General features: G+C 38.7%; 1 protein-coding gene across 1 annotated transcript; it reads left to right on the forward strand.

Moving 5' to 3' along the window:
- Nucleotides 1–2,691: 2,691 nt before the first annotated feature.
- LOC140739152 (serine/threonine-protein phosphatase 2A catalytic subunit alpha isoform) lies at nt 2,692–25,699 on the forward strand. Its single transcript, XM_073067139.1, has 7 exons — nt 2,692–3,044; nt 15,544–15,753; nt 17,368–17,541; nt 17,802–17,891; nt 18,502–18,663; nt 22,134–22,252; nt 23,018–25,699. Exons 1-7 carry the CDS (start codon nt 2,943–2,945, stop codon nt 23,088–23,090), a joined length of 930 nt encoding a protein of 309 aa, XP_072923240.1. The 5' UTR covers nt 2,692–2,942; the 3' UTR covers nt 23,091–25,699.
- Nucleotides 25,700–27,370: the final 1,671 nt, after the last annotated feature.

The raw sequence follows: 27,370 nt of genomic DNA on the forward strand, positions 1-27,370 counted from the left end.
ACCTCAGGGGTGTGTGCTTAGCACTCTGCTCTACTCCCTATATACACATGACTGTGTGGCTAGGCATAGCTTAAATACCATTTATAAATTTGCTGATGATACAACCATTGTTGGTACAATCTCAGGGGGTGATGAGAGGGCGTACAGGAGAGAGATGCCAACTAGTGGAATGGTGCTGCAGCAACAACCTGACACTCAAAGTCAATAAAATGAAAGAGCTGATTGTGGACTTCAGGAAGGGTAAGACGAAGGAACACAGACCAATCCTCATAGGGGGATCAGAAGTGGAGCGAGTGAGCAGCTTCAAGTTCCTGGGTGTCAAGATCTCTGAGGATCTAACCTGGTCCCAACATATTGATGTAGTCATACAGAGGCTATACTTTATTAGGAGTTTTGGCATGTCAACAAATACACTCAAAAACTTCCATAGTTGTACCGTGGAGAGCATTCTGACATGCTGCATCACTGTCCGGTATGGAGGGGTTACTGCACAGGACTGAAAGAAGCTGCAGAAGGTTGTAAATCTAGTCAGCTCCATCTTGGGTACTAGTCTACGAAGTACCCAGGACATCTTTAGGAAGTGGTGTCTCAGAAAGGTAGCGTCCATTATTAAAGACTACCAGCACCCAGGGCATGCACTTTTCTCACTGTTACCATCAGGTAGGAGATACAGAAGCCTGAAGGTACACACTCAGCGATTCAGGAACAGCTTCTTCCCCTCAGCCATCCGATTCCTAAATGGACATTGAATCTTTGGACACTACCTCACTTTTTTTTAATATACATTACTTCTGTTTTTTGCACTTTGTAAAATCTATTCAATATACACAATTAATGTATTTATTTATTACTTTTATTATAGTTATTATTTTTCTCTGCTAGATTATGGATTGTATTGAACTGCTGCTGCTAAGTTAATAAATTTCACGTCACATGCCAGTGATAATAAACCTGATTCTGACTGAAAAATTGAAAATCCCACTAGCAGATATTTGTGCCCGTGGAGGAGATAGTCTGTTCATAGGTTGAGGTGTAAGCATTAGTGAGATTATTGGGGAGAAATCCCTTTCTGTATTTCAAAATAATAGTATGCGACTGAAATGGGCAGATAAGATCTCAGATTAAGACAAAGCTTCAATAGTACAGCAGTCACATTTACTGGAGGGATGAATACTGAACATCAAGTGATGCACATGTTTTTCCACAAATAAAAAATCAACTCACAAATTTCTTGGCTCAGGATTGAGTCTTCTACAAGGTTAGATACATCTGATAGAGGAAGCAATAAAAACAACAGAGGAATGGAAAAAACTTAAAATACAATATTAAATTTATTAGTAGACATAGTTTCCTGCAGCAAGTTTATTAGACAATTAATTTAAAACGCATCGAGTTCTTTGAAATATTTGACTATAGAAAGGTAATGGTGACAAGATGCAAATCATTCAGCATTTTCTCACAATTCAGGGAATCTTTCTTTCTCATCAGAGTCTGGCTTTCTTCTCTGGCAAACAGCAGGATTACAGCAGTGAACCAATGACACATGGTTCCACACTGCATGTATTAAGTTTCCAATTTCTGCCACAAATTTATGACATAAACCAGAAAGCTATATTGAAGTAGTAGTAGTCTCTCGAAGTCCGAGGAAGACGAATGTGTTGCACAGTCAATGAAAGGTGAATGACCTGAAACATTAGGTCTATTTCTTTTACCACAGATGTTGATTGAACTGTGAAGTGCTTACATAATTTTCTGTTTATACTTTAGTTTTCCTATATCTGCAGTGTTTTGCTAAAGGGCTAAGAATGCAAGCATCATTTCAAAGAGTTATATATGTCTATAGTGAAGGAAAATGGAACTGAGGTGGAAGATTGTTTATGATTTTGATGAAGGAGCCAAATGGTCTGCTCCTCATCCTACTTCTCTTTTTATAGTATGACACCTCAATGACATCACTGCATAAAAATGGAAGGTGACTTCAAACAACATCCAGTGCAAAGTCCAAATAACATAAAGTGAAATTAATTGCTGCAATAAACAGGGCAAATTTCAGAAGGTGGAGACGCTGTAGCTTTTGAATTGCAGTCAAAAAAGTATCAACCCCAAAAGGAAACTCCCTCTCTCATACTTCTTAAAAGACCAGTCACCATTTCTGTTACTTTTTTCTCAAGCCAATCCCTTATTTTGTGACATGTAACCTCTTTCTCCAGACACACAAAATAGGGGAAATATCATCGTCATTCTGTCAACCCTCTCAGGAATTTCATGCAAATTCCAGAATGTATAGGCCTAGTCAGCTTAATCTTTCAATTTCAGGAATCACATCTACTGAACCTTCATTGCAGTCCATTTCCCGCAATTCTTTTCCTGATCGATAAATAAAAATATCGTTATATAAAGCCTTTGGTGAGGTTGCCAAGCGTTTGAAAGCCAAAATTTTGCCACAGTTTTTTGAACCCTGAGGGAATTCAACAGGGGTTCAGGCTTTTGGAACCTCTTAAGAAGAAACGCCACCATTCCCAAAGAAACACAGGGATTCCCCGAAATATTGAGGCGGACGGGTAAAATGAGTGTGATTGTTGGCATCGATGCCGGCTCCTGGAATGCACTCCCCGTCCGGAAGCCGAAGGGCGGCCGAGGCGGGTCGGGCCGGGCCGGGCCGGGCCCGAGTGCGCCTGCGCGCTGATGTCACTGCGGGCGGGCGGCCATTTTCTTGGCCGGGGAGCTGAAACCGGAGAGGGATCGGGCGGCGAAGGGCAGTGCTGCCGCTTCGGCTCATCATATAGACCCTCTCCGACTGAGCGCGTGCTTTTAAATAAACATAGCGCTCACTTTTAAATAGCAGCAGGGGGGACGGGGGCACTCTCCTTTGTGGGCTTTCTCCGTGCGAGCGTGAATCGGTCGTCCCGCTGCAAGCCGGCGGCGAGCGCGTCGTTTGAGCGATGGACGAGAAGGCGTTCACCAAGGAGCTGGACCAGTGGATCGAACAGCTGAACGACTGCAAGCAACTGACCGAGAGCCAAGTGAAGACGCTGTGCGAGAAGGTGAGCCGGTTGCGGGTGGGTTGCCTTTCCCCACAGCCGGGCCTTATCTCCGTGTCCCCCCCCCGGGGTGGCCTAGTCCCGGAGCCTCCCGCTAATGTCGCCGCCGCTCAGACACCAAAGCACAGGCGGGCCCCCGGCTGTTTTTAAAAATTACAACTGCTCAAGCAAGGTATCTAAACACTGCCGTCAGGCCCCTCGAAAGACTGGGGGTATTTTGCTTTCGGTGCTCCCAGATCAGGAGCCGGCATTTCTGTGCCGCATAAATTAAACCTTACAAGTGTGCACCTAAAATGGCGCCTTCCGGGCTGCCATTCTCGCGGCTGCAATCCACCGCTCCGAGCAACAGCATAACAATTGCAGACCGATCTCGGGATCATTCTGTCCCCTACCCACCCTTACTACCCTGTCACCGTCAGTACCAGTTCGGAACTGGTATTAGATTTAAAGGTGTGATTCTCTCGTATTATTTGGACGTCTCCCAAATTTGACGCGGGTGACTGTCGCTTGCTTAGTTTTAACCTTCGTGTTATTTGGATCCGTATTTGATATTTGAAAGTGTAAAATTACTTGTGAGGGAGCATACAACATACAAGTGCTAAAGAACCGCTGTAATATAACGAGATCAGAATTCCATAGAACATTTTTTTCAGGAAAGAACTTCAGGCTTGTGCATTTAATATCTTAAAATATTAACAGTTTTAAATTGTGTAATCTTGAAATACTCGGGCAGAATTACCTGCTGCTTTGGCCATCTAGGGAATTCGAGGATGATTTACTTTCACTCTTAGGGATTTGAAGTGGCTGCTGAGAGTAATGTGGCCTGTAGATTTTGCCACAAGGTGAGGATGGGCTAGTTTGGTGAGTTTACCATTTGCGCTGGATGTTTGATAAATGGACTTGGTATTCTTCGGAATTGTGTATGGGAGAAGATGGTTATGGTGCATCTGGCATTCTTGCTTTCATTGGTCAGGATATAGAATAAAGTTGGAGTATAATGCTGCAACACTGATTAGATAGGTTTTGGAGGATTGTGTGTGTAGTTCTGGTTGCAATGTTATAGGAAGGATCTGGTTGTGCTGAAGAGAATGCAGTGCAGAATGTTGCTTGGATTGTAGGACTTGTAGGGTGTTTTGGGCTGGAGGGAAATACCTGATGGAGTTCCCTGTGGATTAGTACCAAGGCACTACAGTACTTAATATATTGTTGACTTGGGAATTTGGGAAGTGGTTTTCAAACTTGCTAATGATAGAGAATTTGATGGCTAACAAATAAAAATTAGGCAATGTTAGAATGTCTGGCAGGTGGCAGTTGAAACTTTATGCTCTGAAGTGTTACATTTTGGTTGGAGGAATGCAAAGAAAAATAAGTTAAACAGTGCAGTTCTAAAGAATACAAGGGCAAGAAAACAATTCTGATTGAGGTCAGAGATGGAATCAGATGCATGTCACTCTGATAGGGTTCGCTCTACAAAGCGAAACCTAAAATCATGAATGGTTGTTATGCTTCACTCCCAGATGAGCTCAGCACCTTTTATGCATGCGTTGAAAGGGAGAATAAAATTATACCTGTGCGAATCCCTGCAGTATCTGGTGACTTATGATCTCTGTCTCTGGCTGATGTCAGAACATGTTTAAAAGAGGTTGAACTCTAATGGTGTTTCTGGTAGGGCTCTGAAAAATGTGCCAGCCAACTGGCAGGAGTGTTCCAGGTCATCTTCAATCTCTCACTGCTGTAGTTGGAGATTTCTGTTTGTTTCAAAAGGGAGGCAATCATACCAGTGCCCAAGAAGAGCAGGATGAGCTACCTCAACAGCTGTTGCCCGGTGGTACACACGTCTATTGTGATGAAGTGCCTTGAGAGGCTGGTCGTGACTCGAATCAACTCCTGTCTCAGAAAGGACCTGAACCTGCTGAAATTTGCCTATCTCTACAATAGGTCTGCAGTGAATGCAAATTCACTGGCTCTCCTCTTGGCTTTGGAACACCCGGATAATAGTAATACCTACATCAGGCCACTGTTATTGTCTACATCTGAGAATTCAACACAATTATACCCTCAGTTCTAATCAACAAGCTCTAAAACCTGGGCCTCTTTTTTTTCCCTTCTGCAACTGGATCCTTGACTTCCTCACTGGGAGACCACAGCCTGTGGATCTGAAATAACATCTCCTAGCCGACAGTCAACACTCACACATCAAGGTTGCTTGCTTAGCCCATTGCTCTACTTTATACCCACGATTCTTGGCTGAATTTCAGGTGGTGACGAGGAGACATACAGAAGCAAGATGGATCCGCTGGTTGAATGGCATTGTAGCAACAACCTTGCACTCGGTGTCAATAATACCAAGAAATTGATTGTGGACTTCAGGAAGGGGAAGTTGAGGGAACGTACACCAGTCTTCGTTGAAGGATCAAAAGTGGAAAGGGCAAGCAGTTTCAATTTCCTGGGTGTCACTGAGAAGTTATCATATTGATGCAATTTCAAAGAAGGCACATGGCAGCTATATTCATTATTAGGAGTTTGAGGAGAATTTGTATGTCGCTATAGACTCTAGTAAATTTCTACAGATGTACCGTGGAGAGTATTCTAACTGATTGCATCGCTGTCATGTATGGCAGGGCCATTGCACAAGATTGGGAAAAGCTGCAGAATGTTGTAAAGTCTGCCAGCTCCATCATGGGCACCAGCATCCAGGGCACCTTAAAAAAAAAATGATGCCTGAAAAAGGTGGCATCCATCATTAAGGACCCCCCCCCCCCCAATCCATCCATCCATCCATCCATCCAGGACATGCTCTCTTCCCATTGCTACCATCGACGAAGAGGAGGTATAGGGGACCGAAGACACGCTCAGTGTTTCTGGAACAGTTTCTCCTCCGTCATCAGATTTCTGAATAGACAATGAACACTACCTTAGTTTGCTTTTCCTTTCTTTGTAATGTATTACTGCTGCAAAACTACACATTTCTTGATATATGCCAGTGATATTAAAGCTGATTCTGAAGATTTCTAGCACCGTGCATGTAGATTGTTTAGAAAATATTGGGAAGGGTTAAAAATGTTGCTTTTTAAACTAAGCATATCCCAATGTCTAAAAGGTGTACTAGTTTATAAATAGAGCACAAGGGCAAGAAAGCCATGAACCAGTATATAAAACACTGGTTCAGCCTCTGCTGAACTCAGTTTTTAAAAAATCCTACACTGCAGAAACAGGCCCTTTGGCCCAACTCATCCATGCTGATGAAGGTGAGCTCATCTATTTGCAGAAGTTTCACCCCTACCCCTCTAAACCTTTCCTCTCTGTGTATTTGTCCAGGGCCCTTTCAAATGTTGCAAATACCTGCCTCTCCAGTTCCTGTGAAATCTCTCCACTTATGCCTTGCAACTATGTCCTCTAGTTCTTATTCCCCAATGCTGGATAAAAAGACTGCAGATTAACTCTATGCACCTCTAGGTTTGCTCCTTCCTTCTAGCCACTGATGGGGAATAAAATCCCAGTTGCCTCAAGCTCTTCATAACTCAGACTCTTGAATCCTAACAACAAACTTATAAATCTCTTCTGCAGAGTTTCCAGCCTGATGCCATTTTTTTCCCATTGCAGGGTGGCCAAAATTGAAAGCAATATTCCAAATTTTGCCTAACCAACATCTCATACAGAGATTGTAACCTCTGTACTCAATTCCTTGAGCACTTATGAGGAGGAATGATTTGCAGTCCTGGTGTGTAGAGAACACTTAATAAAAATGGTTGCAAGTATGGGAGACTTGAGTTATGTGGATAAACTAGAGAAATATGTGACATTTCTTGTAGTGGTCACAAGAAGATCCAGTGGAAGTATTTTAAATAAAGAATAGTACAGACTGAGTAATTGGGTTGAAATAGTTTCCATTGATTAGGTCAGAAATTAGCAGGTGAAGAATGAAAGATTTCAAGAGACATGAGGAAAACAACACTCTTTATACTGGTTAACATCTAGCATGTGCTGCAAAAGGTAGTGATGGCTCAGCATTATCACTGCTTTCAAAAGCAACATTGAAAAGAATCTGAAGGGACAGAATTTCCAGGGCTGGGGTTCGCATCCTGATATTTTGGAATTACATAATTGTTTTAAAGGAGGGTGTGGTTTTACAAACAGATTGACCTCATTGAAGGAAAAAATGCACATTTGCATTTTCTTGTACGTGTTCTGTCTCCAGCTGTACTTTAAATGATGTCATAATTTAGCTATTTTTTCTTGCAAACATTTTAATTGCAGGGATAATGTTTTAATTGATATTCAATTTCTTTTATAAGATGTTACATGTGGAAATATCTGCACTTAAAATGAAAAATAGTATATTTTCTGTCATTGATCCTAATTTCTATTTAATTTTGAATTTAGTTGAAAAATGTTAATAGAGCTTGTGGGTTTTTTTTTCCCAAAGGCTAAAATTAATCAATGAACACTGCAGCACATAAACAGCCCCATCTAGTCCATGCCGAACTAGCCTGCCGAGCTACCCCTGGATCTGTATTCCTAGATCCCTCTGTTCTACTGCACTCCTCAGTGCTCTGCTGCTCACCATGTTAGTCTTGCACTCCTTTGTCCTCCAAAAGTGCAACATCTCTCACTGGTCTGCATTAAATTTCACCCTGTTTTTCCGGTTAGTCCAAATCCCACTCAAGCTATGACAGCTTTCCTCACTGTTCACTACAGTTGCAATTTTTGTGTCGTCTGCAAATTTGCTGATCCAGTTTACCGCATTATCATCCAGATCATTGATACAGATGACAAACAATAACTGCCCCAGCACCGATCCCTGCAGCACTCCTCTACACACAGGCCTCCAGTCAGAGAGGCAAACATCTACTACCACTCTCTGGCTTTTCCGACATAGCCAATGACTAAATCAATTTACTACCTCATCTTGAATGCCAAGTGACTAAACCTTCAAGTGCCTTGTACGAGTTCTTGTAGACAACATCCACTGTGTTTCCTTCTTCAACTTTCTTGGTAACATCCTCGAAACACTAAGATTGGTTAGACACAACCTACCATGCACAAAGCCATGTTGTCTATCCCTAACTAGTCCTTGTCTATCCAAATACTTGTGTAGCTGATCCCTTAGAATACCTTCCAATAACTTGCCCACTGTTGATAGATTCATTGTCCTATAATTTCCCAGTTTATTAGAGCTTTTCTTCAACAACGGAACATTAGCTTTCCTTCAGTCCTCTAGCACCTCATCTGTAGCTAAAAACTTTAAAAATCTTTTCTAGGACCCTTGTATGTATTGATTTAGGGGTATTAGGATTTCAAGTACCTAAAATTGGCTCTACGTTTAATGTAAAAGCAAAACAATGTTGGAAATCTAAAATAGGAAGCTTAGGGAATAATCAGCAGACCAGGCAGTGCCAGTGGAAAGAGGAACAGAAGCAGGGAATTTGCCAAAGATGTTGATTGTTTCTAGAATGCTGTCTAATCTGAATACTTCTAATATTTTTTATATATAAATGGTAGATTATGTCTTGCAGTGTCACTTGAATATGTATTTTTAGAAGTAACCAATGCATATTCTGACCTCTTTGGCGTGTTTTGGTCTCTAGGAAATGCTTAAATGTTTAATGAAACTTGAGGTATTTAACTTGCAATTAATTTTAGTGGTTTTCCCCCATTTGAGGTGCAATTACATCTAGCCACAGAACATTTGGTTGTTAATATTTCTGATTAAAATAGTGATGTTTCTTAATTTCTTGTTATTCTGATTTGAACCCAAGACTGTCCCATGGTTGGCTAAAATGTGTGCTGACCTAATGAGCATTCTTTACAATGGGTTCATTATAATGTAGTAAGGCTGCCTTGTATACGTGGTTTGGCTCCTGATCTCTTTTCCCCCCCCACCCCCAGTGGATTCTGGGTCAGTCTGCGTGCAAGAATGAGGATAGTACATGACCTGGCATTAGTTCTTATCAAGTGTTGATATGGTAGCAAGCCATCCAGATGAGGGTGTGCTGTGTCCTATGTTGCAACAATGACTACATTACAAAGGTATTTCAGCTGTAAATCACTTTAGTATATTGCAAATTATACAAGGTATTATAAATACAAATCTTTCAGCTATTCTCAGCCTGATCCACAAATTGCCATGATACTTAACTGGGTTATGGAGAGATTTGTCATGTGACCAATGGCAGTACTTGTATACGCTTTGAATTGAAAAGGGTAAATCAAAGCAACACCCAAGAAATCTTTTGTGTGATATAGGAGTTTTATTTGGATACAGGTGCTAGTAAGATCTAAAATGTTTGAAGGAAGATGGCTGAGAATTTGAACTACAAAAGAACAGCACATTTTCGATGGAGATGTTCGGATACCATTTTGAGCAATGGAAAATGTGCACTGAGCATGTGATCTAAAGAAAATTGTTAAAAGTGCATTTTCAGTAGATCGATTAGTGATATAGATCGATTAGAGTTTATTAATGGGAGATTTCAGTAAGGACTTGGTTTTGGGTATTTCAATTTTGAATGTTCAACCATTGCAATTTAATACGTGTTTGCCAAAAATGCAAAATGAAATTGAGCTGTAATTGTATTTCTGTGATACAATGTAGTCTGTAGTCAAGAACTTGAAGATTGTCACATTATAGATAGACTGCCACTTGAACATAATCTAAATGTATAATTTAATGGGGCAGGTGACCACTTCTTGAAAAACGTACAGAAAATGTCCTTGTGAAGAATTTGACTGTAGAAGTGGTCAAAATTTAGAAAGAGATTTGGTCAAGAGAAAGCATTTTACAATATCATGGAGGAAGTAAATATCAAATGAATTTTTAAGGTCAGTTGATGTCATCATGAATGACTTTGGACTTTTTAAGCGGAAAAACATGCAGAAATTTTTGGGGATTGTTTCAAAAAACACCTTTTTGATTCAAACAATATGTTTTTAAATGAAAGTAGCCTACTGTAGATAAAAGATTGTTTTATTATTTTCTGACTAACAAAAACACCTGGTTTATTTTCACATGAACTAAAGTACAGCGAAAAACCTACCTTACATACTGTACATACAGATTGAATCCTTAAGAGTGTACAGTACAGATAGACAGCAAAGTTCAAGATCACAACAAGGTAGTTTGTAAGGTCAAGATTCCATCTTATTGTACTAGGGAAATGTTCACTTGTATTGTAACCATGGGCTGCAAACCATCCTGGAGTCTGGTATGTGCTTTCAGGATTTTGCATCTTCTGCCTGATAGGTGGTGGGGGGGAGAGAAGAGAGAATGTCCATGGTGGGTGGGATCTTTGATTATGCTGACTGCTGTACTGAGGCAAAGAAAAGTGTGGAGGGGAGGCTGGTTTCCGTCATGAGCTTGAGCTGCATCCACAATTCTATGTCGTGTTTTTTTTTGCCACAAGCAGAGCAGTTGTTTTACCAAGCTATGGGACATCTGTTTAGGATGTTTTCTATGGTACATTGAATAAAAATGGGTGAAGGTCGCAGAGGACATGACAAACAACTTTAGCCTCCTGAGGCAGTAGAGGTGCTGGTAAGCTTTCTTGGCTGTGGCATCTGTGTGGTGAGACCTTATCGTCCTTGGCACTGTTGACGTAAACAGGAGCATGTGCCTCCCCCCCCCCCCTTCCTGAAGTTAATAATCGGCCCTTTTGTTCTGCTGAGCTGACATTGAGGGAAAGGTTATTGTGGCACCGAGTCACTAGGCTCTAACTTCTTGCACTGCCACTCAGCATTATTTGAGATACGGCACACCGCCAAGACGAAGGAACTGATTCTAGACCAGAGGTCCATGAGCCAGTAATCATCGGAGGATCAGAGGTGGAGAGGGTCAGTAACTTTAAATTGCTGGTTGTCACTATCTCAGAGGTCCTGTTCTGGACCCATCATATAAATATTATTGTGAAGAAAGCAGAGCAGTGCCTCTACTTCCCTCAGGAGTCTGGAGAGGTTTGGTATGTCATCAAAAACCTTGGCACTCTTCTATAGTTGTGTGGTGGCAACTGTGCCTGTTATGGGAACACCAATGCCTTTGAGTGGAAAACCCTACAAAAGGTAGTGGATTCAGCCCAGTACATCACAGGTAAAACTCCCATAACTATTGAGCACATCTACATGAAATGTTACCATAGAAATGCAGCATCCATCATCAAAGATCCTCACTGCCCAGGCAGTGCTCTTTTTGTTTTGCTACTGCCATCGGGTAGAAGATACAGGTACCTCAGGACTCATACCACCAGGTTCAAGAACAATTCCTATGCCTCAACCATCACCTACACTCATTTAAGGACTCTTATATTGTTATTTATTGCTATTTATTTATATCTGCATTTGAAGTTTGTTTACAATGTATAGTTCCTGATGTTTACAGTTCTATAGATTTGCTAAGTATGCCTGAAGAAAAAAGAATCTCAGGGTTGTATGTGGTGACATATTTAAACACACTGAAAATAAAATTTTCTTTGACTCTGACACATTGGTATTATCTGTACTGCCACTCTAAAGGTAGATTTTTGAAGATTGGCTGATTATTTTTGAATGTACCAAAACTTGCCATTTAAGATTTCAGTTCTGCTCATCATCTTCCTTGAAGAAGGAAACTAAGCCTCAACTTGTTATGTATTTTTCAGGTTTGGTCTTTAAAGCTATTCTGTAGTGGTAGTGTTACGTATTCAGGCAACAATAAATATATGTGAGTTAGGCAAGGGTTTTTATAACAAATAACACGTTTATTAAACACTGAAAACAAACCCCCCCAAAAGTAAACAAACACTAACGTAACCGGAAAACAGCTGCTGTGTGGCAGCTTCACAGTTCTTAAAGCGATGCAGCAAAAACAGTACTTAAAACGGTATTGCCAAAAGTTCAAAATACTCAGTCCATTTAAAAGGAGAGACTTTTTAAGGCGATTTAAATTCTCTTCCACGTCGTTGTCCTTCGATCCCCGGCGTCGAACTCTTCCCACGTAGAATTTTATAAAACGTAACGGTTTAAAGGCACTGACCTCTTCTTCCACACTCTGTCCTCAGTCTCCTGCTATCCCAGCAGAGATTAACACGAGAACAGTCAACAAAATCCTTCCGAATGAGGATCACACAAGGTCGAACCCAATCCACCGTCGAAAATTGATTCTCCTCGATCTTTAACTTCCGAACTCCGATATTCACTCTCCACTAGCAGTATTGTAAGAAACTGCTGGCAATGACCTTTTAAACTTTAGGCATTAGATAAAACTTCATTTTCCAACTAAACTGCGTCATCACATTAAATCACGCAGTGGCATGAAGTCAGCTTGGCAAATCCAGCCACGAACTGCCCCTCCCCACAGGGTGGGTCTTCTTTTTATAACGTTTTTTAAAAAACTGTCACATGACCTCTACTGGCGGGAAAATGACGTCACTCCACCATCACAAGACCATTACCTCAAGTCCAGTATAACTTCAACCCCAGTCACGTGACAAGGGTACCACTGTCACGTGTCACGGGTACGTAACAGTAGGAATTGGAGTAAAGTGAGCACTTTGAATGGTTGGGTAATGTATGAACATGCAATGTTTTTTTTAATTTTCCTATAAATTTGCCATGAATAAATGCACCAGTTTTGAAGTGAATAGTTATTAAATGACATAAATAGAAAAAGGATAAGAACGTAAAGCTAAGGCTTATGTTTCTGTATATAATACTGAACAGACTTCTTGGTATTCTTTCTCATTTAAGATGCAGCTATTTTTAAAAAAACTTCTATAATCTCTTTTTGATGGGGAGGTGAAGATGTGGCTATTTTCATCGATATGAAATTGGATAAGAAGTAACTCATTTATTGCAAATTGCTTTGTGGTATCCTGAGAGGTTTGATTTGGATCTACTTGTGTATTTCCTATCCACCTCCCACTTAATAACAGAACAAATAGTTAAATGTTGGAAAGCATCACCATCTGATTACCGTCACTCCAAATTAAATACTGTTGGGTTGCAATATATTTAAATAATTGCACATGATTAACATCTAGGCGGCTATATTGAAGTGTTTTGAATGAACATATGCTTTGATAGGCACAATTGAGTGGATCTGATATGTATATTAAAAAATGTACTCTTATACCTTTGCCTCTGGAGCATGTCCATCTTTCAATTTATGCCTAATTCAAGATGTAACTCTATAAATAGTAACTGGTAAATACATTTGGTAATGCACTCAATCTCTTATGGTTTCTATTTTGTAGTCTGTATATTCAAACATGGTGATGTTAGACTTGTCTTTCTGATTTTTAATCATTTGAGGCCATGACCAGATCTGTAACCTTACAAGATACATCAAATCCCTGGAATTAATTTTGAGGTTATAGTGTGATTTTAAGACAAATCAAGAAACTCTTTAAATATGACAGCTAATTGCACAATTGACAATTAAGCATAGACTTTAGTACAAGGTTTTGTTTGCATTGCAGGGGAAATAAAGGTCATGACTTTAGAGGTTTTTGGAGTCTTCTATGATAAATTTAAAGATAAATGTGGAAAGCAGCTGCAGATACAAGTCAAAAATAACAAAAAGCAAAAGGTCAGGCAGCTATTGTGGGTGGGAAAGTGGAGTTAACATTTCAGCTCATTCATCAGAAGCACTAACTTTTTCTATACTGCCAGTCTTCTGGGATTAATTTGGTTGAAAAAGATGCATTTCATTTCACTGCATAGCTGAAGATTGTCAAAACCTGCTTGACTGTGTTAAAATTATTAAAGCGTTCCGTGTTTCTCTTGTACAGTGAAAATCATGTCACTTTGCCTCTGGTTCAGCAGAAACCACATTGATTCAGGAAGCAGCTCTCCACCCTTTAGGATGAGACAATTGTGAAAGATTCTGGTAATGATGTTTCTTGTGGATAGCAAGGGGTCACTGAGGTCCTTTGGAACAACACTTTCACAAATGTGGCTGATGAGGCTGTGAATTTGTACTGAAATCTGCTGTGAGATGGAGTTAAGTATTCTCACTAAAGAACAGATGTTTAAGGAAGTCTTGAAAATGTTCCTTTTAGGCTGGATTGGCTAAATCTGTCCCGGATAACCCTGTTCCAAGCTCTCAGTGGGCTGAGGTATTGGGTATCAGAGCTTTTGATGGCTGTTACAGCATTAATGTGTTGTCTGTTGATGAGTTGCTTAGCCTGGATCTTACCATCCACTGTTCTTCCTATGCCGCACCTTTTGCCACAGGAATTTGTTACCTTCTTATGTTTACTCTGCAATGGTGTACTGGAAAAACCATTCTCAGCAAACCCCAGTGTCAAACAAGAGTGTGTCTTTACCTTGTTTCGCCTTTTTTTAGCTGAGGTTTCTCATCTCCCCTCCAACAAATATCGTTCAGAATGTGGTGATCATCAGGAATAATGGGAAGCTAAACAGCCTAAAATAAGTACAGAATAGAACCAAAATTACCTAGACTGTAGTATATAGATAATGGTTGTTTCTGTGTACACGCAAAGGCTAAGCTCCCAACCCCCATCACTGAAATTAGCTGAAGAGGTTAGGCTACACACTTGCCCATCTGTAAGATCGAAGTTTACTACCAACCTGCCCCTGTTGTATTGCTATCCCCTGACACTAAAAGTTCATATTAAAACAGTGGAATATCTGGACCACTTCCTATATCTACACAGCAACTTCTCCAAGTTTTAATTTTATATTCAAGTTTTAACTAGTATTGAGGTTTGATGTTCTCGATGTTTTATACTTGGAATTATTTGAAGATGATGTACTTTACAGATTTGTACATTATCATTGGAAGAGATTGGATGAACAGGTGGAATTCTCATGAGCTGTGCAAGGGAGAATGATGTATTTTAATGCAGAATAAATATTTGAACTAAAATAGAAAGTGCTGGAAATATATGGGTCAGACAACATCTAATAATGTAGGAACAAAGTTTTAAGGCATTCACCTGATCTCTCGAGAAAGTAGAGTGTCTGTTTCAGATTTGAACTATAAATGTTCCCTCCTTGAAATGCCTACTTCCCAGGTCTCCAATAACTTCTGTAACTGCTGCTAAAATTTCTGCCTATTGAGAAACTTCCCAATAATTTATAGTTGTGCCAGGAATTACCTTTTGGATTAATGATGTAAGAGCAACACATCAGCATTGTTTTGCTATTTGGTAATGGTAGTGAAACCATCAGTAGAATTTTTCTTTTACAGCCAATATCTGAATATCCATCTTATTTCTGTGGATTATGGTAAAGGTAGATCCATGCATATTAGATTTAAACTGTCAAATATATGTTCAGGAACATCTTAATTTAAGTGTCTTGATTTTCTTCTAATCGGGTACTTAAAAGTTGATCCTTTTTCTTGCTGTTGACAATGTGAATGTTGAAAATAAAGACAAAATAAAAGCAGCTTCAGTTATTTCATCATTATTATTTCTTATCTGTTGCTACATATTTTAAAATTGGTATCTGTATTGATATGATCAAATAGGTCAATGTGAACTAATTTTTTAATTTTCTTGTTTAGGCTAAAGAAATCTTGACCAAGGAATCAAATGTGCAGGAGGTCCGATGTCCTGTTACCGTCTGCGGCGATGTCCATGGGCAATTTCATGATCTCATGGAACTTTTTAGAATTGGAGGCAAATCACCAGATACAAATTATCTTTTTATGGGAGATTATGTTGACCGAGGTTATTATTCAGTTGAAACAGTCACACTCCTTGTAGCTCTTAAGGTATCTATTTTTATTTGCAAAATATTAAAATTCTAATCTTTTCAAAAAATTGTTTTTTTTTGTAAGATGTACTATAAATTTTTCACTTTAGTCTCATCAGAGTTAATTTGGATTGTGACTTCTGAAAAGGCAACACCATTTTGTAGCATTTGTAGAAAACTGCTTAGTATATAGGGGAAGATAAGGTAGCATAGTGGTTAGCAGAATGTTTTACAATACCAGCGACCCTGGTTCAATTCCTACCTGCTGTCTGTAAGAAGTTTGTACATTCTCCCCTGTGACCGTGTGAGTTCCCTCCAGGTGCTCTGGTTTCCTCCCACAGTCCAAAGACGTACCAGTTGGTAGGTTAATTGGTCATTGTAAGTTGTTCTGTGATTAGGCTAGGATTAAATTGGGGATTGCTAGGTGGCATGGCTCGAAGGGCTGTAAGGGCTATTCTGAGCTGTAGTCAATAAAATAAAAACAATATGCACTTTGTATACATTCCAGCAACAAGCCATTTAGCTCCTGCTCAGATGAATGAGATGCTCAATTCAGCACTAATACATCATGTTTACTTTGATTGGATATCAATGCTTTACTCTATTGTGCTAAAGGATGCCCTGACAGTGATTCTCAGCATGACGGATCACCTGATTTCTTGGCTGTTATCTCATCAGGTTGCCTATCTAGAAAGAGAGGGCTGTTTGATAGGATCACCATATAAAGGTGCACAGGATTCTGCGTAATACAAGCTGTTCTCAGAGACATGTGTTTCGCCAAATGTTATTGGTTAGAAAAGCACCTATCTGGTGATACTGTATATATGATTTTCTTTAAGACAGGACTAAATGTTGCAAGCAGACACTATGGTCTGGGGCTACTTGCTGAGGACATGCTGAAGATGGATGTAGTCATTGCATAGGTTGTGTGGGGAAAGACAATTTGAGGCCCATTTTGCTACTGCACTCTAATCTGTAATCTCTTTTAAAAACCCCATTAACTATTTTATCAAGGTTGTATATAAAGACTAATGATATGCTATTATTAAGCACTGGAATACTATAAAGTGATGAAAGTGTTGAGTTGAATGTTAGTAATTACTTTATTATGATCATGTACTGAGGTGCAATGGTAAAACTTTATTTTGCATGTCATCTATACATTTACATTTTGAATATTGCATTCATTTGTAATGTTTATGAATATGAATATTCTGGGGAGCAAAATCAATACTTACCAAATTCATCAACTGGAATATTCAAGTATTGTTAATTGACATATCAATATACCTTCTAAATAATGGAAGGAAGGATGTTATCATAATGAAGTTGCCTTCTAATATCCTCGAGAAATATCACTAAGTATAGCTGCATTTCTGCAGATGGTGAAAACAATGATAACCAGCTAATTACTTCAGTCTAATATTAAAGTCTCTTTTCAGTTTGAAATTAACCATTTTGGTAGCTAAATTAAGGTAGCATTGGTCTTTTAGAAAATTGTTTAGTTGTCAAAATTCTAACTAAAAATGTGTTGTGTTTATTATAAGAATTAAGCTATAAGAATCAAAAGATCTTGTTTTACTAAGGTGGATGAGCCAACATGGCTTTGCTTATAAAAATGATTTTGTTTCAGGTACGTTATCGTGAACGTATCACAATACTTAGAGGGAATCATGAAAGCAGACAAATTACACAAGTGTATGGCTTCTATGATGAATGTTTAAGAAAATATGGAAATGCCAATGTGTGGAAATATTTTACTGATCTCTTTGATTACCTTCCGCTCACTGCCTTGGTAGATGGTCAGGTGAGTGTTTTTTTTTTATGCTGATTTAACCCAGAACTAGTTGAGTCTGTTTGTATAATGGTCGTGATAGGTGATTTAAAATACAAATGTAGCCTCCATTTTCAAAATATTCCAATTGATAGCATGCAGTAGTATATCAATCTCTTGTTGATATTTGAAACTATATGCTTAATAACAACAGTGGTATGTTAAATTCTGAAAGCTAACATAAACTTTCAGGCTGAGTTGTACCTTAAATTATTGCTGTTGGTCTCTCTTAGATCTTCTGTCTCCATGGAGGCCTTTCTCCTTCCATAGATACACTGGATCACATCCGAGCACTAGACCGCCTTCAGGAGGTTCCACATGAGGTATGCTTTTCAAATGCCTTGAGTGGTAGTTGACTGTCGTATCCGTCAATGTCAGGAAACGTGCAGGAAAGTTTTAAAATGGGAAAAGCTGTTGCACTGGGGCAGTTCTGCTCAACCCCAGAAGTCCAGGTCCAGTGGTATGAGTGGTTGTCAAAACTGGGATCTTCCTTGATTGCAGTGGATGATTGTGACTACTTCTGTGTCTCATCGCTCTCCACGGGGCCTTCCTGTCTGTTGAATCTCGCTGTTGATCTCATCCGCCCAGTCTGCAAGAGATTACTTCGCATCCATTGACTAGACATGTCCCTGTCTCCCCGGGGTATGAGGCCTGCTTTCTACTCCCACCTGATTTAGCCTGCCTGTCGAAGCAGTGCACCAGGGTGTGGCTGCTTTTGCATGCAAACAGCTACTTGGAACCACACGTGAGAGATGAGTGTTTGGTGGGGACCAAAGGTGAGTAACTGTCCCATACTGGACATGACAAGCCCCTTCTTCAGAGATGCTAGCCCTCCTTGGACACCTCATACACCCCAAATGCCATTAAGTATTTACTGCCTAAATATCTAATGAAACATTTAGTTCTCATGGGTTTGTATTTTTTTGTTTTTAGGGTCCAATGTGTGATTTGCTATGGTCGGATCCTGATGACCGTGGGGGCTGGGGCATATCCCCCAGGGGTGCTGGTTACACCTTTGGTCAGGATATTTCTGAGACTTTTAACCATGCGAATGGCCTTACGTTGGTTTCACGAGCACATCAACTGGTGATGGAGGTAAAGTACTGTTTAAGAAGTTTATGCTCTGAATTTAAAATCCATATTGACTTGATCATTAACAATACACAGCCGCTTTCAAACAGACAGGAGCATAAAATGCTCACAGTGCAAAAAGTTCAAGGTAAATTTATTAAAGAGCATTTATGTCACCATATACACCCCTGAAATTCATTGTCATTCGGGCATATTCAATAAATCCATAGAATAATAACCATTACAGTCAATGAAGACTACTCCCAACTTGGGTGTGCAACCAGCAAGTAAAAGACAACAAACTGCAAATAAAAATATAATAAATAAATAAACAAATAATAAATACTGAGAACCTGAGATGACGAGTCTTTGAAAGTGAGCCTGTTGGTTTTGGGATCACTTTGGTGATGGGGTATGTGAAGTTGAGTCCAGTTATCCCCTTTTGGTTCAAGAGTCTGATAGTTGAGGAATAGTAACTACAAACCCCATTTCCAGAAAAGTTGGGATATTTTCCAAAATGCAGTAAAAACAAAAATCTGTGATGTGTTAATTCACGTGAACCTTTATTTAACTGACAAAAGTACAAAGAAAAGATTTTCAATAGTTTTACTGACCAACTCAGTTGTATTTTGTAAATATACACAAATTTAGAATTTGATGGCTGCATCACACTCAACAAAAGTTGGGACAGAGGCATGTTTACCATTGTGTTACATCACCTTTCCTTTTAATAACACTTTTTAATCATTTTGGAACTGAGGATACTAATTGTAGTAGATTTGCAATTGGAAATTTTGTCCATTCTTGCTTGATATAAGACTTCAGCTGCTCAACAGTCCGTGGTCTCCGTTGTCTGATTCTCCTCTTCATGATGCGCCATACATTTTCAATAGGAGATAGATCTGAACTGGCAGCAGGCCAGTCAAGCACACGCACTCTTGTGTCTACAAAGTCACGCTGTTGTAGCCCATGCAGAATGTGGTCTGGCATTGTCCTGCTGAAATAAGCATGGACATCCCGGGAAGAGATATCGCCTTGATGGCAACATATGTCTCTCTAAAATCCTAATATACGCCTCAGAGTCAATGGTACCTTCATATACATGCAACTCACCCATGCCGTGGGCACTGATGCACCCCCATACCATCACAGATGCTGGCTTTTGCACCTTTCGCTGATAACAATCAGGATGGTCGTTTTCATCTTTGGCACGGAGAACTCGACGCCCGTTTTTTTCCCGAAAATTAGCTGAAATGTGGACTCATCTGACCACAGCACACGGTTCCACAGTCTTTCGGTCCATCTGGGATGAGCTCGGGCCCAGAGAACTCGCCAGCATTTCTGCATAGAGTTGATGTATGTCTTCCTCCTTGCGTAATACAGTTTCAAGTTGCATTTCTGGTTGCAGCGACAGACTGTGTTAAGTGACAATGGTTTTCCTAAGTACTCCCGAGCCCATGTGGCTATAATTGTCACAGTAGCATGACGGTTTCTTAGGCAGTGCCGCCTCAGGGCTCGAAGATCACGCGCATTCAACAGTGGTTTCCGACTTTGCCCTTTACGCACTGAGATGTCTCTGAATTCTCTGAATCTTTTCACAATATTATGTACTGTAGATGTTGAAAGACCCAAATTCTCTGCAATCTTGCGTTGGGAAATGTTCCTTTTGAACTAACAATTCTCTTACGAATTTTGGCAGAAAGGGGTGAGCCACGACCCATCCTTGCTTGCAAAGACTGAACCTTTGATGGATGCTACTTTTATACCCAGTCATGATACCTCACCTGCTACCAATTAGCCTGCTTAATGTGGAGTCTTCCTAACTGGTGTTACTTCAATATTCTGTGCACTTTTCAATCTTATTTTAACTCTGTCCCAACTTTTGTTGAGTGTGTTGCAGCCATCAAATTCTAAATTTGTGTATATTTACAAAATACAATTAAGTTGGTCAGTAAAACTATTGAAAATCTTTTCTTTGTACTTTTGTCAGTTAAATAAAGGTTCACGTGAATTAACATATCACAGAGTTTTGTTTTTATTGCATTTTGGAAAATATCCCAACTTTTCTGGAAATGGGGTTTGTATTTCTGAACCTGGTGGTGAGTTCTGAGATTCCTGATGGCAGCAGGGAGAAGAGAGCATGTCCTGGATGGCAGAGGTATCTGATGCTGCTTTCCTGTGACAACGTTTTGTGTAGATGAGATGTCATAATCACTACTTTTAGTAAGATTTTCTGTTCAAGGGCATTGTTTCTGTACCAGGCTGTGATTTAGCCAGTCAATACTTTCCTTTACACATCTGTAGAAACTTGTCAAGCTTTTAGATATTATGCTGAATGTTTGCAAACTCTTAAGGAAATAGAGGCCCTGCAGTGCTTTCTCCATAATTACACCTATGTGCTGAGCCCATGACTGGTCCTCTGAAATGATAACACTGAGGAATTTAAAGTTGCTGACCTCTCCACCTCTGATCCAACAATAAGGACTAGTTTCCTTCTGAAGCCAATAATCAGTCTCTTGGCCTTACTGACTTTGAAGGAGAACTTGAATTGGCACCACTCAAGCAGATTTTTAATCTCCCGCCTATATGCTGATTCATCGCCACCTTTGATTCTGCCTATGTCAGCAAACTTGGATATGGCATTGGAGCTATGCTTAACCACACCGTCAAATGTAATGTGAGTAGAGCAGGGGGCTAAGCGCACAGCCTTGTGGTGCACATGTGCTGATGGAAATTATCAAAGCGATTTTGCTAATCCAAACTGACTCAGGTCTGCAAGTCAGGAAGTTGAGGATCCAATTGCCCAAGGAAGTATTAAGGCCTTAAAAATATACGTGAAGTTTAAATATGGCAAAAAAAATGCCAGAAGATGAGCAGTTTCAAATCACCTGAATAATACTGGTTCCAGTAACTCTTATTTCATTAAACCCCAAGTATCAAACTATTTTGTAGATATTTGTTCTTCAAATTTTAATGTCAGAATTGCAGGTTGATCTGACAGTTTTTGACAGTGGGGAGGGAAGAAAGAGATTAGAGTGACCCTTAGAAAGAATGGGAACCCATAATCATTCTGGTGGAAGTAACAAAGCAGGAAAGTAAAAACAATTTCTCTATCATCAGTTGCTGGAGCATCATGTGTAGGCATTTTGTCCTGGTAGTACATTCTTAAGGCTGCCTACTTTCTGAATGAAGATCAACATCATTTTAACTTTTGTTTAGTCTATCCTTGTCTGGCAAGGTTAAATAATCAGTCTAAGTACATGCTGTCTAAATTTAATCTACAGATCTTTATGCAGTTGCATTGAGCCCTTTTGCTAGACTAATTAGCCTGACAATTTTTTTTGTCTGGGAATTATTTTTGGAGCTCTTTGAACTCATTGCAAAGCCTGTTGTACGTAGGCACAATTCTGAAGTTGTTAGTTAGCAAGCATCCTGTGTAATGACTAAATTGTTCATATTAGAACATTTTATAATGTTGCAATTTCTGTCAATAGGGTTATAACTGGTGCCATGATCGCAACGTAGTGACAATTTTCAGTGCTCCAAACTACTGTTATCGATGTGGGAATCAAGCTGCAATAATGGAACTTGATGACACCCTTAAATATTCTTTGTAAGTGATGCATATTGCCATATAAAGATTCTTGTAGGTAATATTTTTGTTTTAAATGCTTATGTTAATTGGTAAGATAATTTATAATTGGAAATTGCATGTGAACTGTACTAATTCCTGGATCAGAGCTGAACAAATGCGCCAATTTGCGGTTCTCAAAATGATGCATTTAAATAAATCATTGAAGTATTGTTATTTCAAATCTAAACTCTTCCATAGAGTGCTCCAAGTTTACCTAACACCATTTCAGTGTTACTTTGAATTTTATGGCAGATGTTGTTATTAAATGGTGGCTATCGTAGCAATAGTTGAGATATGCTACTTGGGGCTGTAAATTGTAGATCTGTATTCCTGATCTCCCATCTCCCTCTGTTGGAACAAAGCTCTTATTATTTGCCTTCAATGAAGGCAGACTGTTTTTTGGTGAAACATATCTTCGTTTTTATTGGCCAGAGTTAATTTTCCATCTTTGAATCGTGAGCTTCTGTTTATAAATGGGATTTTTTTTCAGAATTGGATTAATGACATTTAATCATCTGAATGTCTTGAAGTTGAACGTTTTGTTTTTGAGTGTTTCTTTAACATATGGGATGAAGGCATAAGAAAACTATATTTTCTAAGATGGATTGTTCCTTAACATTAATCTGTTAAAATGATGTGTGCTTTATTATTTATTTATTTTCAGGCCAGTATTTGATTAGCATAGTAAGGTTTAAGATGTGGTCACTGCCTAATATTTTAATGATTGTTCTTCTACTTCCACAGCCTACAGTTTGATCCTGCGCCTCGCAGAGGTGAACCACATGTGACTCGTCGCACCCCAGATTATTTCCTGTAAAATCTTTTGTACAGTATTGCCATGAATTAAAAGTTGGCCTGACAGAATTGGAAGAGCAACAGTAACTTCAGATTATAAGTGAGAATCTCAAACATTCAGAAACCTGTCATCACGGACCAAAAGACGTGCCATAATAAATACAACCCTCAGTCTGCAAACATCTCATTGTTCTACTTGAGCACCTGTTCATCAATGCATGCTGATGCGTGAAAGTTATGGGTTGAGAACCGTGGTTTGAGCCTAGTTTGTAGTTACTTTTGCTTTTTCAGAGATTGCAGAGATAAAGATGTAAACATTAAAACCTGCACCTCGTGATAATTCATTTAGCTATAGCATACCAAGCATGACTTGTAGATAAACAATAGCAGTAAACAATCAATGGAGCTTAAAAGAACATTTTAAAATACAACAGCTTCTATTTGTGTTAGTACTGAAATCTTGTTTCAGGGAATACTGTTTAATTTAATTTGTCTCTACTGTTTCCGATGTATTTTTCATAATGTCCAATTCAAATAAGTTGTATGGAACAAAACTTTCCTTTTAAAAAATCATGGCAGATGTCTGCTATGTCATTTTCCATAAAATTATGAACCAAGAATTGAGATTTCAGATTTTAACTGTATTGGGATGGAAGACTATGTAAAATGGTTACACTAATATTTTAGTTGTGTATCAAAGGCTCCAGGTTAAAATAATAAAAGACTGAAATTGCTCGTACAGGATATGTTTTTGCATTTGAGAGGAACCAAATGGCCAATTTGCATCTCCTTAGTTTCCCAATGAAATGTTAACAGAATTGAGGAAAATGCATAACAAGACACAAGTATCCAGCATAAAGTTAGATCAAACCTCTCCTCATTGACTAATATAAATGCTTTTGCATGTGTTGTAATTAGTTTTGAAGCACCAAGACCATAGTCAGTATTACATAGTTCCTCATTTTCTAAAACCAATCCTTAAGTTTTTCCTGGCAGTAATTTATATTAAAAAAATTGTGCTGTCTTTCTGATATTCATATATTTAAATTTAGCTAAATCCTGCACCATCCAATTTCAACAAAATACGTAATCTAACCAATTAAAATGTTTCTGTTTTTGTAGCTATGCTGTGTTTGGGTTTACTTTTTTCTGTTTGCTCTGTTGATGATCCAGTTGTTGGGACCATTGAGGTGCCATATTGGTTTGGTACTGACTTGCAAATTTATAAATGCTTGTCATAATATTTGATTCAATGTTTGTCTTGGTCTTTCTCTGGTCATGGTGCTCTTATGTGTGAGAATTCTGGCTTTAAAAATATGGTGAGCCAGAAGAGGGAGAAAATACACATTGCATGAAAAGGTTTAATGAAGAGGAATAGGTGAGAGTTTGTGTTGAGTACTGGTTGGTCTTGATTTAATTCCTGAGCTGTAAATCTGTAAATAGCTGTTTTATGAAGCCTAAATCAGAATCAATAACCTAATTCTGTTGCATTTTAACAGAAGTAGAAGCTTACAGCGTGGAAAGTTGTAATTAACCATTCACACTGTGCTTGTTTGTTTACGTATATCTATAATCACTTATAAAAGGTTTAGTTCCATATTAATGCATGAAGAAGGAGAGTTTCTAAGGATTGTTTCATCAATTAAGAGTAACACGGAGGGAGAAAAAAATTGCAAAAGAATCATGTGATTTTGATAAGATTACTGGTATAGCCACTAAACTTTGAAGAAAAGAATCTTGAGTTGAAATATTTTTCTTGTCTTGGTGTCCTTTGAAGTTGAAGTCTTTGATTTATTTCTTTACCGTTTGTCTAAACTTCATGTAATGACAACAGAACTTTTTTTTTGTGTCAGTGATCTGAAGACACAAAATTGTACCAGACCAATATGTTGAATTTTAGCCTCATCCTCTCCAGGATAAACATGCAGGTGATGTTTTATCCACATTATTGCATTGCAATGAGGGAACAGTTCGAACGTTCAGTGAATACAAGAATTGTTTATACATTCTTGCTGTTCAGGGGAGCAGCACTTACATTCATTGGAAATAAAATAATTTTGATATACAAAACTAGAACTTTTTAAGGGTGAACACTGGACAGAAAATAATGGGTCCCCAGAGTGGATGAGGGGAGTTATGATCTTACAGAGCTCTGTGCATTGTATCCTAGAATTATGAACTTTGTTAACATTAACTTTTTTATGCAACTCTGGACATGGCTGGTTTAGTTACTGTCACTGGTTGAATGTAAACTTAAACCGTCCTTGTCGTTTGGTACATTCTTCAGTTCTTGCAAGTGAATGGTGTGCCTCTAAACTTGTATTCTGGTAGCTTAGCCAACTCCAATAGAGATACATTCCAGTTTTCACATATTTATGTATTAAATTTATTGTCTCCATGTAATCTTTATAAATATGAATTCATAAATAATATCTTTTTTTACTTGGAGTTGTGCGTTATCATTAGACAACAAATTTTCATAAGCTTTACCAGAATGGCAAGTATAAGTTAGTTGCTTTTCAATATGGTGGCCATCCCTTTTACAGCATTTGATAGTGATAATTTACAATTTTCATTTTTGTGGGACTATATATCTGACATTTGTTGAACCAATAAAAATAGACTAAAGTTCCTGTGTGTTGATTGTAATTTGGTTGGTTACTACATATCATTGTGAGCAAGCTAACATGAGAGTGGTCACTAGTATTTCTGGTATTGTCTAGAAATGCATCTCGATGAAATGTGGGTTCTGGTTATTTGCCAAGAATAATTGAACAAAACAAACTGCCACCAATTCTCAAATGTTTATGTTGCTGGAAAACCGGAAGAACATTGTAAGTTGCTTTAGAATTCCATGCCAGGATCTTTGATGTAATAATAAAAATGTATAAATTAGTTTGCATCCAGATACACAAGCACCTGTTGCTTGAGAGGTTTTTAAGTTGCAAAGAATTTGGTTTCTTTGGTTATCAATAACTCCTAAAATATCTGTTCATTATACCTTGAGATATGGATGGCTGACTGGACAGTTTTGCTTTGTTTAGATTTAAGATATGGTTTACTGCATCAGCTGTATTTGGTCTTGGAGGTCACCTTACCAGCAAGGGCTGCAACAAAAGGATTGTGAACAGTTAGCAAGGATGTATCTTTTTTTAAAAGCATGTCATTGAATTTCGGCTCCATTGTTAACTAAATGCAAAGTGACCATTTATTAGTTGGTCATTGTTTACTTGCGAAATATAGGTCTGACATGTTTTAAATTAGTCATAGTGTTGAGGACAATTTGAGGAACCGATGGCAAAAGGTTGTGCTTTATCTCCTGGGTATCCTGAAAAATTTTGTTGTTTTGGAAAACAGACAAATTGATTTGCGATGAAAAATTGTCTTGTAAAATTCTCATTTACATTTTGCAGATTCTATTGGGGGGTTGATTTAATGATTGCTGCCTTAAATCTAGCTACAATGAAGAGGTTTGTATTATCCAGTCTCGCACAACAGGGTTTAAATGGAATGTTTTAATCTGTGATTTTGGAATAATGGAAAAATGCTCTGATCACAATAAAGTGCTTAGTTTGATTTCTCTTGCTTACTAAAATAGACCATAACAATTTTACCTTAAAACTTTACGTCCAGCTTATTTTCAAATGATTTTGATAAACGGCTAAACAAAACTCTGTTTGGTGTGCAAGCTTGATGGGTCTACTTCCACATGCAATAATTGTGATTCTGAATAACCAAGTTACACTTTTCCAAAGAGCAATTCAAACAGCTAGTAACACCCTTTCTGGTGTATCAATTTAAAATCCTATAAATGTGAAACTCCTTAGCCTCTTGCCTTCACAGCAGGAATTTTATGTTTAATAAATCATTGGCATATTTGGCAAATATTTTTTCAAAGTCATTCACTTGGTCATTGTATAATTATACTGCACGTAACTTCAGACTTCACTCTTTAACTTTGCACCAGATATATACACTAATCATCTCCTTTGATGCTCTAATTCAGCATATTTGGTAACGATGAATTGAAGATGTGGACTTGCTGTTGAATTAGTTTCTGTGCTTCCACAAATAGTTTAAGTTTCAATGATGCTGCTGGAATATGGTGTCCAAAATAAAAGTATCAGAGTAGGAGTGGCACAGTGAGTGGAGCTGCTTGCTGCCTCAATGCCAGAGACCATCTTGCCCTTGACTGTCGTGTATGGTATTTGTGACTACTAGGTATTCAGATTTTCTTAGACCTTTTAAAGACATGCTGGTTGGTAGGTTAATTGGCCACCAAATTGTTGCTAGTGAGCAAAT

This window comes from Hemitrygon akajei, chromosome 15, assembly GCF_048418815.1.
Source record: "Hemitrygon akajei chromosome 15, sHemAka1.3, whole genome shotgun sequence".
NCBI classification, from domain to species: Eukaryota; Metazoa; Chordata; class Chondrichthyes; order Myliobatiformes; family Dasyatidae; genus Hemitrygon; species Hemitrygon akajei.